Genomic DNA, 15316 nt, shown 5'->3' on the forward strand with positions numbered 1-15316 from the left:
CTCTGCCTAGGTCCCAGGGACTCAGCTCCCTCAGGCTTCCCTGGGGCCAACTTAGACCCCCACCTCCATCCCCCATCCTGGCGGGCTCCGTCCCACCAGGCTACTTGTAATCACTGCACTTGGGATCAGAGAGACCTGGGTCCAAATCCTGTGCGACCTTGGGCAAGCTGCCTCACCTCTCTGAGCCTCCATTTCCTTGTCCCCAAACCTGGGGTAACATGAGGAGTCAATGAGAATTGAATGGAGGCACAGAACCCAGCACGATGCCTGCCAGGCTCGGAGCTGTGATCAACAAGTACAGTCTCACGAGGGATGGGGAACCCCCAAACCTGATGCAGGAGCTTGGGAGGACAGCGAGGTCTGACCACTTTCAGTGCCCTCCTTGCACCAGGCCGCACCTGAGAAGAGACCACCTGGGCCAGGAGGGGGGGCCTGCCTGGGGGCCATGATTCCTGCCAGGAGAAAGCAGGGGTCAGACAGGGCGCTGGGCAGGAAATGGGTGCACCCCAGGTGTGCTCTCGCACCCGCAGGAGTCCTGGAGAAGGAGGGTTTGGGTGCTTTGGAGCTGATCCAGCGCCGAGGGCCCAGGAACGGCCCCTACCTCAGCCTGCCCCTGACCTTCAACCCCAGGCTCAGGCCAGGTGGGGGCACCAGCAGCAGTCGGCCATATCCAGTGAGCAGCCAGTAAGGGAAGAGCCAGCGAATAAAGGCCGCGCGGTCCCTTTGAAGACTCCCTGGTTCCGCCCTCCTGGCACCTCGCTACTTTGTGATCCTAATTATTTTTCACATCACGTCCATTACCTACTGTCATTTTACACTTAAATACAGCAAGTTAGGTGTGTAACTCGCACAAGAGCTTACGTGGCCTCGGTTCCAGGTATGGAGACGGGGCTTCCAGGGAACTTGCCTTTCAACTTCATAATCACATCCTGGGTTGGGATGCCCCCAACCCGTGGGCGGGGCGGTGGGGGGGAGAGGGTGGGTGCGGGCGGGACAGAGGAGGCAAAGATCAAAAACCAAACAGGGCAAAAGGGAGAGAGCGAAGGAACCCAGGATGAAAAGGCAGCCAACAGAAGTGGGAACAGAGGAGTGGGGAGAAAAACAGTAGAAAAAGAGACAAAGGAGAGATGGGAGGAGGGAGAGATGGGAGCACATTTCACATGCTGCCTGCGCTGCTGCTGACACAGCCCCTCAGATGCTAAGAGTGTTAAGATGGAAAGGAACCACGAGGGCTATGGCACACACACAGGCCAGGACAGCTGTGTCTAAGGCTGTGAACAGCCTCCGTCCTCCAGATCCAGAGCTGCAGCTTCCTTGGGGACACCCCAGGGTGCAGGCTGTGGGGTGCGGGTGGGGAGACCACTGGCCCTCTTATAGGTCCCCCCTTCCCCCCCATCACCTGATCCTTCCCCTACCCCGGAAAACTGGAAGTTTCTTCCCCCCAAGCCTGAGAGGTGCAGTGCATTTCGGCTCCAGGCCTCAAGTTGGGGGCTGCCCAGGGGACCAGGGAGGGTGCAGGCTCACCCTAACCCTGGAAACAGACCCGCTTACCTGTTCCAGGCACAGACACCCACTTATCCCTTTGGATCAGACCTGTTTTTCTGAGGTTTTGCACAGGAGCCTGGCTCTGGGCCAGAACCTTCCTACGCAGACACATTTGAAATGAGACTGGGGCCCTTCTCTTGCTCCTCTGAGGTTTTCCAGGTGGCCCTGCTTAGAGATGGGGAACTGGATGAGTTGACTACCTCGAGGGTCACGGACAGAGGCCCTCTGCTGCACTGCACTGTAGCTGAATGGTTGTCATAAGGAGGACCCACCTTCCAGCATCGTGGGAGACCACTCAGCCTGCAGACTCTGTGCTGAGTACATGGTGGCTCAGGAGGTGAAGTCACTTGCCCAAGGTCACACAGCATTCGGGGGAGCTCGGAAGCAAGCCTGGGTCTCTGGGGCTCTTTCCCAAGGCCATGGCAGCGCCCTCCTCCAAGTGAGCAGGGTGTCCACCTTTGGAGTTTGGTGGGTCCCAGCCTATCCAGGGGCAGGTGAGGCAAGGAAGCAGCGGCAGTGGCCCGGAACACCTCCGGTGCTGGGGGTGGATCTGATCAGCAAAACAGCTGCTTTCTCTCTCCGACTGCCTCCTGGGCCAGATGGTCTGGGGCTACCAGGGCCACTCCAGTCACCTGCCTCAGCTCCACTGGCTTTGGCTCAGCAGCACAGAAGAGCCCCTGCCCCCAGTACAACCCCTGGTGCCACCCCTACCTGCCTGGACCACAGGATGGGACAGATTGAACCATGCAGCCTAGGGTCCAGATCGTGGACTGTGGGGTCCCACAAGGTTGGCTGATGTAACCAACAAGTCACAACCTCTCAGACTCCATTTCCTCAAGCATAAAGTGGGGTAGTAAAGCAGCTGCCTCCTGGAGTTGTTCATCTATCTGTTCCTGCTGAGAATATTTCCAAGCGCTATGTGCCCTCACGGAGCACCCAAGCTGGGTTGGGAGGACGGTACTAGAAATCAACATTTCAGGAGGGGCTTCCCTGGTGGCACAGTGGTTAAGAATCCGCCTGCCAATGCAGGGGACACGGGTTCGAGCACTGGTCTGGGAAGATTCCACATGCCGCAGAGCAACAGCCAGTGCACCACAGCTACTGAGCCTGCGCTCTAGAGCCCGCGAGCCACAACTACTGAGCCCAAGTGCCACAACTACTGAAGCGCGCGCGCCTAGAGCCCGTGCTCCACAAGAGAAGGCACCGCAATGAGAAGTCTGCGCACCGCAAGGAAGAGTAGCCCCTGCTCACCGCAACGAGAGAAGAAAGCCCGCGCACAGAAACAAAGACCTGACGCAGCCCAAAAAATAAATAAATAAAATAAATTTTAAAAAACCCAAACATTTCAGGGGGCTTAAGTTACTTGGAGGAAAATACAGCAGGGTGAAGAAGATACGAGATGTGTGTGCGTGTGGGGTGGTGAAGGCGGTGCTATCAGTACAGGGCGGTCTCTCCGTACAGACGACATTAAGCGGAAAGTGCTGTTTTCAGGATTAAGTGGGGCCAAACCACAGACGGGGTAATCGCCCAGGCGGTACGGAGCGCTCCACAGCGTGGGTATTTATTCCTGGGGAGCGCTGCCAGGGCTTTCAGCTGACAGTCCCCGGCCGGCCCGGGACGGAGAAAGTCCTCGGACCGACGGAGGGGCGAACGAGGCAGGACGCTGGCGGAGGGGCGGTGGAAGTGACGGATGGGGATGGGATGGTGGAGGTGATGGATGATGACGGTGATGGGAGAGGGACAGAGGTGCTTCTCCCCATCCGAGAACCTCCCCCATCTCCGCGCCGGGGGACCGAGTCCCGCTCCCGCCGGTCAGCCAGTCCCAGCCCCCGCCCGGCTTCCCGGCGCTCACTCACCGCGGCAGCCGCGTCTCAAGCCCCGTCCTGCAGCTCGGCGCTGCGACCCCCGCGCAGCCCCGAGCGTCTCCACCGCCCACCCGGGAGCCCGCCCCGCCCCTGCCGCCTCCCTCCCAGCGCCCCCTCCCCGCGCGCCCCCCACGTGGCCGCGGGAACCAGCGCCCAAGTCACCTCGGCCCTCGCCCACCCAATCGGCGCCCGCGGGGCGGCTCCGCTCTGCCGCGCCGTCCAATCAGCGGCCGCGGGGGGCCCTAGCACCGCCCCCGCCGTCTCGCACCCGGGCGCTCCGCCTTAAAGGGAGGGAGGGGCAGCTCCCTCCCGCCGAGGGCGTCTTTTCCCGGGTGAGGGACCTGAGTGCCTCGGGCCTAGCCGAAGGTTCCCTCCTCCCGGAGAGTTTTTCCCCTCCCGCCCCCTAGCTAGCTCCTCTTCGTCCTGTCGGCGGCGGCTGCGGCAGCTACTCCTCCGACAAGCTTCCCTGACAACCAGTGACTCCTCCACCTCCTGAAGAGCCCTCGCCACTCCTGCCCGTCATCCTACTCCTCTTACCAGAGTGCGAGCAGCCTCGGCCCTTGAAGGGCCTCCATCCCCAGTGCGCAGGACAGCCTGGCCCGCAGGAGGCCTTCAGGGATTGTCTTGATGAGTGAATGAATGCGCGCAGGGCCCGGCCTCTGGGGAACTCGGCCAGTCTCTCCCTTCCTTCCTTCAGCCCCAGAGGGGTGGGGATGTGGCGCATCCCTTTCCTCGCCCTCTTCGCGCCGGCCGTTCTGGGCCTTTCTTGTAAGAGAGTTAACTGAGCCTGCCCAGCCCGCTCGAGAAATCTCCGCACAAACGTTATCACTTATCACTGCACGGGGCCGTGACCATGTCCTTCGGGTTACACGGAAATCCACTGAGATGGGGGAAAACTGGTGAGCAAATCCAGCCCAGGGTGTCAGCCACAGCTTGGAGATGGAGAGCGCTTTTGTTCCCAAAGGGCCCAGAACCTTGTAGGTGCCAAAAAATAAACAGCAAGCCCGATTCAGTCCGGCCTTTGGCGGGTATGACACCTGAACTCTGCAGAGGAAACACCAGCATTGCCACACGGCAGGAAAGCAGGGGCCCAGGGGCGGCACAGGCTGCACCCCCACAGGTGGGCACCCTGACAGAGGTAGGCGGGCACAGCAGAGGTCTGAGGGCCTCAGGGGAGTTGGGAAGGAGGCAGGTGTGAGCCATGCTGGCCTGCGGGCATCGCTTTGTCTCCCCAGAGAACCTGGATGCCCTTCCAAGAGGCCGCAGTGAGGTGTAATGCCTCGAGGCTTGGTCCCAAGTCTGGGCACTTCCTCTGACTAGGTGTGGGACGTTGGGCAAGCACCTTAATCCTCCAGCGCCTCATCTGGAAGCGTTACTAACACCTGAATCATAGGGACGTGAGGGTTCGCACGAGTTAGTGTGGGCAAAGTGCTTGGCACAGTGCCTGACCCACGGTAAGTGAAGTGCTCAGTGGATATTCGCTGCTGTTAGACTTGGCTGTTTTTCTTGAGTTTCTTTTATGCATTATTGAATGGCAAGTGTTTGTTGAGTTCGCACGCCAGGTGCTCTGGAAAACCCTTCACCGAGGCCACGGGACAACCCTGAGTCCATTGATGAGAAGGATCGATTGATTTACAACTTGGTCCTGCTTTCCGAAAATCCCAATTTATGAAACTCAGGGTACACAAAGGATGAAGGGTTAATTCTTACTAGCTTTCCTAAAATGCATGTAAATTTTAAATAGAGGACTTGCCAATTACTAGACCACAGTCCCCAGTTTGAGACTCTTTGGAGAAAACAACACAAGCCACAACAGAATTAACTACTGGCTCTAATGAGTTCCTGAGGCACACAATTCATCCTGATGCCTATAATTTTAAAAATAGCAACAGGAATTTGTTTCAGGTCAAAATGAAAAAGGACCAAGGAATTAAATTCAGATGGTGAAACCACTAAACCCAGAGGGAGAATTTTGCCTTCTAAACCTTTCTCAGGAGAAAGGGACAGAGGGTGAAGATCTGAGGGGCAGGCACTGTGCTAGATCCCCGGGATACAGACATTTGCAACAGAACACCACAGAAACCAGACCTGGGAAGACACATGTGTGGAAAATGTACGTGACATTGACTCCTGACTTTGTGACCACCAAGGATCCTCTTCTTATTGGTCTTCACCAATACACTCACTCAGGAATATGATGTTTCAAAACCAAATGGATTTATACATTTGAAGTTCATTTCTTCATTTTTATTTGTGTACCAGAGTAATGTAACCACCCGTCTGAGCTCAGGTTACCAAACTCAGTGGACCTAATTCCACCAAAAGCACAGAAACTCTGAGCTTCTACCATGCATGTAGCCTTAGTAAATGTACAATAGATGTACAAGCTCAGAGGTTTGCACCAAGGGAAACAAACTTCAGTGGGAGTCAGCCATCTCCTGGGTGAGCCAAGCTAGTTCCGCTCAGGGCTGCAGCATGAAACAGCCACCACCGCATCATTATCTGCCCCCACATATCTCATCCTACATTCCTGACAGCTCTTGGGAGCCATCAGGTATAGAACCTCAACCACTGGATTAATGACTCACTTTTGCTGGAAGACCAGAGAAATCATCTCTGTTAAGCAGGGGAAGGAATGACGAGGCAAGCTACGGTGGTAGGGGTCGTGATCCCTGAACAAGCGAGGGCACATGGCCCTGTCATGGCATTTCCTGATGAGTCAGTGGCCGTGACTAAACCATACATGTGTGATCTTGCTCTCACAATCTTCCCTTTCCACTAGAAACCCCAGAATCTGGTACTGGCGTTGCCAGCTGATCAATGTTGAGTGGGAAGTAACATCACATCCTTTCCGAGCCCGTCTCCAACAAGAGGACTGAAACTGGAGCCAAGATGGTGAGCTTGGAACAGGCCTCAGCACAGCATCCCATACGCATCTGGCTTTTACAGCGCACGTCTCCATGTTTCCTCAGCAATACCTTCCCAGGTTGGTAGCTACTTTCAACCTTGAGCACCATGGTTTCCTTCCCTCGGGTGTGTCCTAATGGCTATCCCTGCAACTTACCCCCCGCCCCCAACGTCTTGCACACCCCCTCAAGTAAGTGACCTAGAACAGAATTTTTTTTTTTTTAATTCTAAGATATGTTATGGGCTGAACTGTGTCCTTTCTCCCCAAATTAATATGTTGGAGTCCTAACACCTAGTACCTCAGAGCATGACTGTATTTAGAGATAGGGTCTGTAAAGAGGTAATTACATTAAAATGAGGTTATTAGGGTGGGCACTGATCCTATATGACTGGTATGCTTACAAGAAGAGGAAATTTGGACACAGACACACAGAAGGAAGATAAGGTGCCTGCAGGGAGAAGACAGCCAACCACAGGCCAAGGAGAGAGGCCGGGAGCAGATCCTTCCCTCCGCCCTCGGAAGGCGCTAACCCTACGGACACCTTTATCTTGGACTTCTAGACTCCAGAACTAAGAAAATCAATTGCTGTTCAAGCGCCCTGTCTGTGGTATTTTGTTACGGGCCAAGGAGACAAATACAGTGATTAAAATAAGATTCCTTTTCATTCATTCACAAAGCAGACCAGACCACAACATTCTACAGCCAGATCCTCTCTCTTTCCGGTGTTTTCTGGGTGGCAGGAAGTGTGGAGGTTACAGGATCAGAGAAATGTTACCTAATCTAGTTCGACTCTCGTTTCCAGTTGAGAACCAGAAGGTTCTGTGGCTTGCCTGAAGTTTCAGTCTTAGTTCCAAAGGGGCACAGAATGCAGGCACCTCCACCCACACTCTCTGTCACGGTTAGGGCAGTGCTTTTGGAGAAGAGGGAACGGGCACTCCCTGGGGATCACCTGTAGAGCCTCAGTGCCGCCGCTGCTTTATTTCTAGGAAATCTCGTTTTATCTTAGTGACTATTGTGGACTTTGTACTTCCTTCTACTTCTTTTGATATTAACATAAAGCACTGCCCCCAATACTATGGAATAAAATGAATGCCCCAGAAATAGGTATTTAATCTTGTTGCTACCTGTACCCCATTTGAGAAGAAGGGGAACAAGGAATAGTTCTAGTACTTTTCCAACTTAAAAGTACAGGTTTAAAGAGGACCCCTCCCCAGAAACACTCGTTAGAGGCTTTGTTGTCAGACAGGAGTCTAGGGGTGCATTTCAGAAAGTGAAGAAAGGCAGGTAATATCAAATACTATCCAAAATAACGTCTATGTTGAAAACATAAGGTGGTAATAATATTTAATGGAGATTTTAAAAAGATTGCACATCGAGTAGCTGCAGTTTCTCTGCAGCCCCGCTCTTCATCCACAGCCAGCTAAGGCCCCACGTTTGGCCCAGGTGGCAGCCGATGGCTACCAAGGCCTCTGGTAACCCCAGCCTAGAAGGAACTCACTTTTCTCGTCCACCTGGCTGCTCTTCTCTCCTGCTCCCTGGCATCTGTAACTCAAAGCTGTGTTTTTTTCTTGCTCATCTTTTTTATTTTATTTTTTGCGGTACGGGGGCCTCTCACTGCTGCGGCCTCTCCTGTTACGGAGCACAGGCTCCGGACGCGCAGGCTCAGCGGCCATGGCTCACGGGCCTAGCCGCTCCGCGGCATGTGGGATCTTCCCGGACCGGGGCACGAACCCGTGTCCCCTGCATCGGCAGGCGGACTCTCAACCACTGTGCCACCAGGGAAGCCCCCTTATTCATCTTTTAACAAGTAAGCTCCTAGTGGTTTAAAAATCTGCTAACTGGAAGAAAAAAATTCTGTTAGGGCTTCCCTGGTGGCGCAGTGGTTGAGAGTCCGCCTGCCGATGCAGGGGACACGGGTTCGTGCCCCGGTCCGGGAAGATCCCACATGCCGCGGAGCGGCTGGGCCCATCGGACACGGGTTCGTGCCCTGGTCCGGGAGGATCCCACATGCCGCGGAGCGGCTGGGCCCGCGAGCCACGGCCGCTGAGCCTGCGCGTCCAGAGCTTATTTTACAGATGAGGAAATCAAGGCTCAGGGAGATTGTCTTAGCCAAGGTCACATAGCTGGTAAGTGATACAGGCCCCAAAGACCACTGTGCAAGATCACAGCTAAAGATGTTATTAGTATGCTGGGCTGAGTCACGTACTCTAACCAGAAGTCAATCCCAATTTGGAATTAGTGAAAATGTCTTATTCTACATACCAGCGAATTTAAGTTACAACGTAAGGATTTAGGTTTGACATGAGAAGAATTTCATCAGAGTAAAAGTTCTTAAACAGTAAAATGGATGAGCAAGGATGTTGTGCAACTCTGGGTTTTAGGAAAAAGAATTATCTGTTGGAATTGGGCGAACAAAGCAGACAGAGATGGTAGGAGAGACCGGATGACTAAGGTTTCTTTCAGAATCAAGGGCAAAGATTTCTATTATTCCAGTTCATGATTACTAAGCCGGTATTATATACAAAAAATTCAGTTGTCAGACAATCCCCGTTCTGGAATTTCTCTTGGTAGCCCTCATGGAATGCAAGTTTACAGTCTATAAAGGGTAAGAGCGCTGCTCAGTTAGCAACATAAAAGTTCTGATAGAAGCTGTGACCCCTGGAGGGAAAGTGCTCACAACTGTCAGCATCCTGTGAACTCAAAGAATCTGCCTGGAATAAGCAAATTGTGAGGAAACCAGAAAGTGTCCCATGGCTAGGATTTGAGAGTGATCAAGTGCCTGCATAGTGTCCTAAAAGAAAAACAAACAAAAGACTACCCTAGGGCAGCCTAGCTAACATTTTCCGGTAATCCAAGATATAATTTTAATAGCTCTTACCAAACTTCTTAAGACAAAAGTCACACTGACTCCTAATTAGCAAATTTAATAATTTAATCTCATTTCCAAATCCTCTGCACTCTTAAATCCTTTCTTTTCCATGAATAGAACACAGAGTCATTGTGCTGTAAGATAAAGGGAGAATTCAGAAGCCTGAAAAATTGTCAAGGGGAGACAATGGAGCAGAGCAGCTAGAGATGGCTCTGCATTCAGAGTGCCTGGGTTTAATTCTGTCTTTGCCACTTACTGTGTCCTGAGGCAAGTTTCTCAGCCTCACTCTGTGCCTGAGTTTTCCCTTCTGTAAAATGGGGATAATAAACAATGACCATTTCATAGGGTTGCTAGGGTTAAACAAGGCTAATGTATGTACAGAGCCTGTCACATAGAAGAAATTCATTTAGTGTTAGCTATTATTGTCACTATTATTATTTAAGTAATAAGTCAAACTAATAACTACGCTTTGTCAAACATATTCAAGGCCCCCTAAAGAAAGAACTCTTCTCTAATAAGCAAAGATTTAACAGCAAATGGTGTAAATTCTACATTTACATACAATATCAAGAGTTGAAAGTTGTGTGTGTGTGTGTGGGGGGGGCTGAGCTGCGGGCATGTGGGATCTTAGTTCTCAGACCAGGGATCGAACCTGCACCCTTGTAGTGGAAGCGCGGAGTCTTAACGACTGGACCGCCATGGAAGTCCCACGAGTTGCAATTTTTGAGGAAAACAGCTTGGGAACATACCTTTAGAAACCTCCTTTGACATACCTGTTGTTGACAAAACAAATTAGAAGCAGTTAAAACTAAGCTAATGAATTTAAATAAAGGTAGAAAATTACTCCAACAGAAAAAAAAAAGCCTTCAAAGTTAAGAATCTTGTGGAAATTATAGAAAGAATACAGTAATAAAGATGGTAGAGGGGCTTCCCTGGTGGTGCAGTGGTTCAGAATCTGCCTGCCAATGCAGGGGACACGGGTTCGAGCCCTGGTCTGGGAAGATCCCACATGCCGCGGAGCAACTAGCCCCGTGAGCCACAATTACTGAGCCTGCGCATCTGGAGCCTGTGCTCCGCAACAAGTGAGGCCATGATAGTGAGAGGCCCGCGCACCGCGATGAGGAGTGGCCTCCGCTTGCCGCAACTAGAGACAGCCCTCGCGCAGAAACAAAGACCCAACACAGCCATAAATAAATAAAAAAATAAAAATAAAAAAAAGATAGTAGAGATTAGTTTCTTAAAAAAGGAAAACTCAGCACAGCTGAGGGATGCCGTTTAGCATCTCCTGGCTTCCAAGCACGTGTTCATCAAGGAGTTTCTAAGCCAAGAGCCTCAACAGTTCTAGCTCTTCAGCTTCACCTCTGCAGAACTGAGTGACCATCCGTTTTACCACAGAAATGCAAAGCAACTCTACACGCTGGAAAGTAATGTCAGTCAGAACCCCTGACTGGGGGAAACAATTTAATAATGGTCTTTATCCAATTAAGAATAGACTTTCTCTTCATGGATAAGATTAGAACTTTTGCTTAACCCAAAGAACTGTGATTTATCAGGTTCCAAAGATAAGAAACTTCAACTATAATCCTAAATTTTTGGATTAAGGTTTTAGTTGGCTAAGTACAGCAGTTCACGTGTAAGGCTGGCTTAACCTCTTTCTCCTGACAGATCAGGATGGCAAGGGAATCTCGGCCTGAACAAGAATAACTTCTTAGGTTCTTTAAAGTAGGTATAAGGGGACTTCCCTGGTGGCACAGTGGTTAAGAATCTGCTTGCCAATGCAGGGGACAAGGGTTCGATCCCTGGTCCGGGAAGATCCCACATGCTGCGGAGCAACTAAGCCTGTACACCACAACTACTGAGCCTGTGCTCTAGAACCCGCGAGCCACAACTACTGAGCCCACATGCCACAACTACTGAAGCCCGTGCGCCTAGAGCCCATGCTCCGCAATGAGAAGCCACTGCAATGAGAAGCCCGCACAACACAATGAAGAGTAGCCCCTGCTCACCACAACTAGAGAAAGCCCGTGCACAGCAACGAAGACCCAAAGCAGCCAAAAATAAATAAATTTAAAAAAAAATTAAAAAATAAAGCAGGTGTAAGGATAGGTTAGCAAGCCTATCCTGGGGCTGACAAAATTTTATAAAAGAGCAACAATGGAAAAAACATCAGAGGTATTAGTATATTACCTAGCTCTTGTTTCCAAGTAATTTTCCTGTTAGTTACAGACAATAGACATGACTGGACCAGGTCTCCTTTAGTTAAATCTGCGTGGATGGTTAGGATAGATTTCGGTGTTGAATGCTTTTGTCACATTACTAAGGAAAGGACTCCACCCTTCCTCCAATGGTATATCTCTTCTTTCTCATTTGAGCTTTAAGAAGCCAACAATCTCTCTCCCAGCACTTTGTGAGATTCATTTATCAAAGGCAGTTTGTAGGTGGTTTAAGGACATATGAAACACTGTAGCTGAGCTCACTAAAAGCCACTAACAGAGAGTACTGAAGCCACTGATCCACACGAATAATTGCTGAGTTATCTTTTGCGTTTGCTGTTTTCCTTTCTGTAACATGGAAGTAAAAATTGTGTTCTGCTCCTTGAGAATGGCTGGAAGGGAAATAACCCAAACATCTTTTTGTCTCAACGTCAGGAAGGTGCATGTCTTTGACAAGCTGGGGATTTTCCCTGGAAGAGTGCAACGGCCCTCTTGTCTTTTCCCATGCTGAAAGCAAGGACAGTTTTGTCCTTACCTGAATTCTGTGAATTTAACAGAGTGTCAGGGTAGGAAGGGACCTTAAATGATCTAAGTGTCTCACTCTATGGTGGAGTACCTGATATACAACACAGCCACCAGGTGACTGTTCAGGCCTTCTTTTTAAAATAAAACAATATCATAAAACACAGAAACCAACCAAAATCCTGCCACTTTTGATTCCAGAAGAGTATTCTTAGCACAGGTTCCTAACAACTGTACTATTAAGAATTATTACCTGCTAAATAGCATAACAGAAAATTAGAATTACTTTTAGAATTAGGTCTCTAGGGTTTATCAATTCTTTTGCAGTGCTGTATTTTTCTAGTCCAAGGACATGTGTAGACATTAATCATGAAAAACTGGAATTTATGATCTTGAAAACAAGGACCTTAATAAAATACAAAATGATTTTTAAAAATCTCTTATGCATTAAATAATCAGGTTCAATGTAGTTAGAAACATTTACCATCCATATAAAAATTCAAAAAGCAAATAAACTGGAGCTTGTATTTGAACAGAAAATGGATGGTGGCTAATGCAAGGAGTGGAGTGGCAAAGACTCAAAGTAAGTGCAACACTTACGGCTACTTCAGAGGATAAGGAAAGGCTACTTCCAGGATACTGGAAACTTTTAAATATAAGCTACAGTTCAGCAGCTTTTAAAATTTCATGTTTATTCATATTTTTCAAAATATATGTACATAAAAAAAGGAAGATTTACAACAGGAAAGATTGCCTTACATGCAACACAAATTCCAATAAACTCATGATGGGATCATACATTGATTATGGATCTAATTCAAGCCAATCTTCTCAAGTCCAATTCCCAGCCACATTTCAGGCTGCAGATGGGATCCCAGGAGACAATGCAAATGGAATGAATTAAACAAACATCTTTCGCCTCTGGCAGCACTCAAGGGGCCAGAAGATGTACACCAAAAAGTTTAAGACAATTAAAATGTCAAGTGCCACAGGGAAGATAAATGATAACCAGAAATCAATATTTCTTAGAAAGCTAGTGCTATTTAACACAACTTCACAATACTAAAACAAATACAAATAAGAAAGGGTTAGGTAGTCGGGCTTCATTTGTTTTTCTTTTCTCTTTTTAAGTAACTCAAAAAGGAAGCCACTTGCTTGTTATCAAAAGTGCTATGGAAAGAAAGGAGGGGAAAAAACCCACAGTTTATTTTAGCAAATTGTATGTTTTTCCACTTAACAATTCTACATTAGTAATGGTATAACTCTCCAATATTTCCTTATAAAAAAGGCAAAGAGGAAGTGACAACTTATGCTCCAAATATTAAAAAATATATTTAAACATTTGATCAAGAAGATTTTATATGTTTTGATTTTTGGTAACACAGGTGACGCCAGAAATCACAAATTCAGTATGTTCCTATATTTCCCCTTCCGTCAAAAAACAAGTGGTGGAGAGATCTTGTGCTTGCTTTTGAGGGAATGCAATGCCCAGGGGTCAATGAAAAATACCTAGGAATTGATCAATGTGAAAAGGGGCCCAAAGGAGTCGTGCATCTTCAGAATTGAATGCGATCATGTTTTTGGCCTATTTCCAAAGCTAAGACATCTCTGTGGTTACAGTTGGAGAGAAGGGGCTAGTGGAGTGGTTTTATAAATAAGATTAGTTATTATAGCTATAACTGAAGTCTCCAGGCAGGAGGCGTTATGATTCAGTCAGTGCTATACTGCCTCCTTTTTTACTTCCAGCACCTGACTAGCATCCCATTCTTGATGCTTTCTAACAAATATAAAAATCTTCGCAACCGTTTAGATAAAACTGGAAGAAAAAAAAAAAAAAAAAGCCAAAGCTGACCATAAAAAAAGAAAGAGGCTTGGGGTGGGGGGAGAAAAAAGGACAAGTATAGATTATACAGTTCAGGGAAGTCCAGAATTATCACAGAAATTAAAATGACTGGGAGGGAGGGTGCGGGGGGAGGGGCAGGCACCAAGAAGAGCACCTAAAGCTAACAAATGGCTAAACTGGTTTATTTATATTCCCTCCCCATAATGTTCATAGGGGAGGAAAAAAATGTAATTTTAAAAGCATCGAACTAAAACAAATGCACACTGACCTTAGAAAATAAGATTTTGAATTTCATCATGATACCCTTTTTTCCTATAAAATTTACTTTTTTGCTTTGAAAGATTTCTTCATGGTGGATTTGCCCTTGCCAGGCAATTTCACTTCCTTTCTCACACTGGCTGCAGGCTTCTTTGAAGAGCTACCACTAGGTTTTTTGATGACTGGGGGTGAGGGTCTGGCTTTCTTGGCAGGAGTTTTGGCCTTAGGAGGGGCTTTCTTGGGTAGGGGCCTAGCTTTCCCTCGCTGGGCAGCTGGGACTTTAGGTGCAGGCTTGGACCCTCTCTGCTTCATGGATGCAGCCTTCCCTGGCGACTTGGCTGGGGTTTTCTTCTGCAACCTGTGAGAACCAAAGAGCAAAGGCAATTACTTAGTACTTGAAAGATTCACTTCACCAGGATGACCAGATACTTTGCCAAAAAAGAAATAGCAAAGGTAGAAGTCACCTAGGTTAAGAAGAGGAATGTGGGTTATTACTTTTTACCTAAAGGCTTTACTAAAATTGTATAAAAACTCAACCAATTCCTGAAGTCTACACATAATTCCATGTTTTTCCTAGAAAAATATGGAATTCTTTTTCTTCAAATAACCAAACTATGGACACACACACACACACACACAGGTTTGACCAAAGAGTTATTACATATTCACAGTGTTTCACAAGTTTAGAGCCTCTAAATGCTCAAGAACAAGACAAATTCAAATGTTACACAAAGAATCTGAGAAGGATCCTGAACTGTCAACACACTTTTCACAGCCTCTCCTAGTGCGGTCATTTTCAGCTCTAAGAAGGGTTTTCCACACGTCCCCACCTTCTCTTAGGTGGTGGCTCTTCATCCTCAGAGTCCTCCTCTGATGACTCATCTTCATCTTCATCCTCATCTTTAGAATCATCTGGCTCTTTCTTTGGAAACAGAACTCCTGGGCTAGTAAGAAAAAAAAAAGTAAAGAGAAGTCCCATCAGGACAAGGAAAAGAATGTGAACCTAGATATGCTCTTCGCTGAACATAACCCACTTCCTCCCACCCTCCCCAATTATGTCAAGTTAGGTTACAAATATCAGGTACAATTTAACCTATTTTGAACAAACATATGAAGTTATGACAAATCTATAAAAGTCCCAGACCATACCTCATTCCCTTCCTCCCTCCATTTAATAAAACTGATACTTCCATCATTTATTTAGTAAACAATTATTTAAGCTCCTGACATGTGTTTGGCACTGTTATCAGCCACTGAATATATAGCAGTGAATGGTCTATACAGCGGTGAACA

The 15316-nt window shown here is 48.3% G+C and overlaps 1 protein-coding gene across 7 annotated transcripts in view; it reads right to left on the reverse strand.

The window, feature by feature from the left end:
• Window positions 1-12572: 12572 nt before the first annotated feature.
• The window catches only part of HP1BP3 (heterochromatin protein 1 binding protein 3), a 35088-nt gene continuing 32344 nt past the window's right edge, over window positions 12573-15316 (reverse strand). For 4 of the 7 annotated variants that reach the window (XM_079918519.1, XM_079918525.1, XM_079918524.1 and 1 more), the window contains 2 exons: window positions 14854-14967; window positions 12574-14381 (listed from right to left, as the gene is read on the reverse strand). In XM_079918519.1, the coding sequence (XP_079774645.1) occupies window positions 14087-14381; window positions 14854-14967 (409 nt within the window). In that variant the 3' untranslated portion in view covers window positions 12574-14086. Of the gene's footprint in view, window positions 14382-14853; window positions 14968-15316 lie in introns of all 7 variants that reach the window. The other 3 variants (XM_079918521.1, XM_079918522.1, XM_079918520.1) reach the window with 1 other exon arrangement.

Source organism: Stenella coeruleoalba, assembly GCF_951394435.1.
Source record: "Stenella coeruleoalba genome assembly, chromosome: 1".
Classification (NCBI taxonomy): Eukaryota; Metazoa; Chordata; class Mammalia; order Artiodactyla; family Delphinidae; genus Stenella; species Stenella coeruleoalba.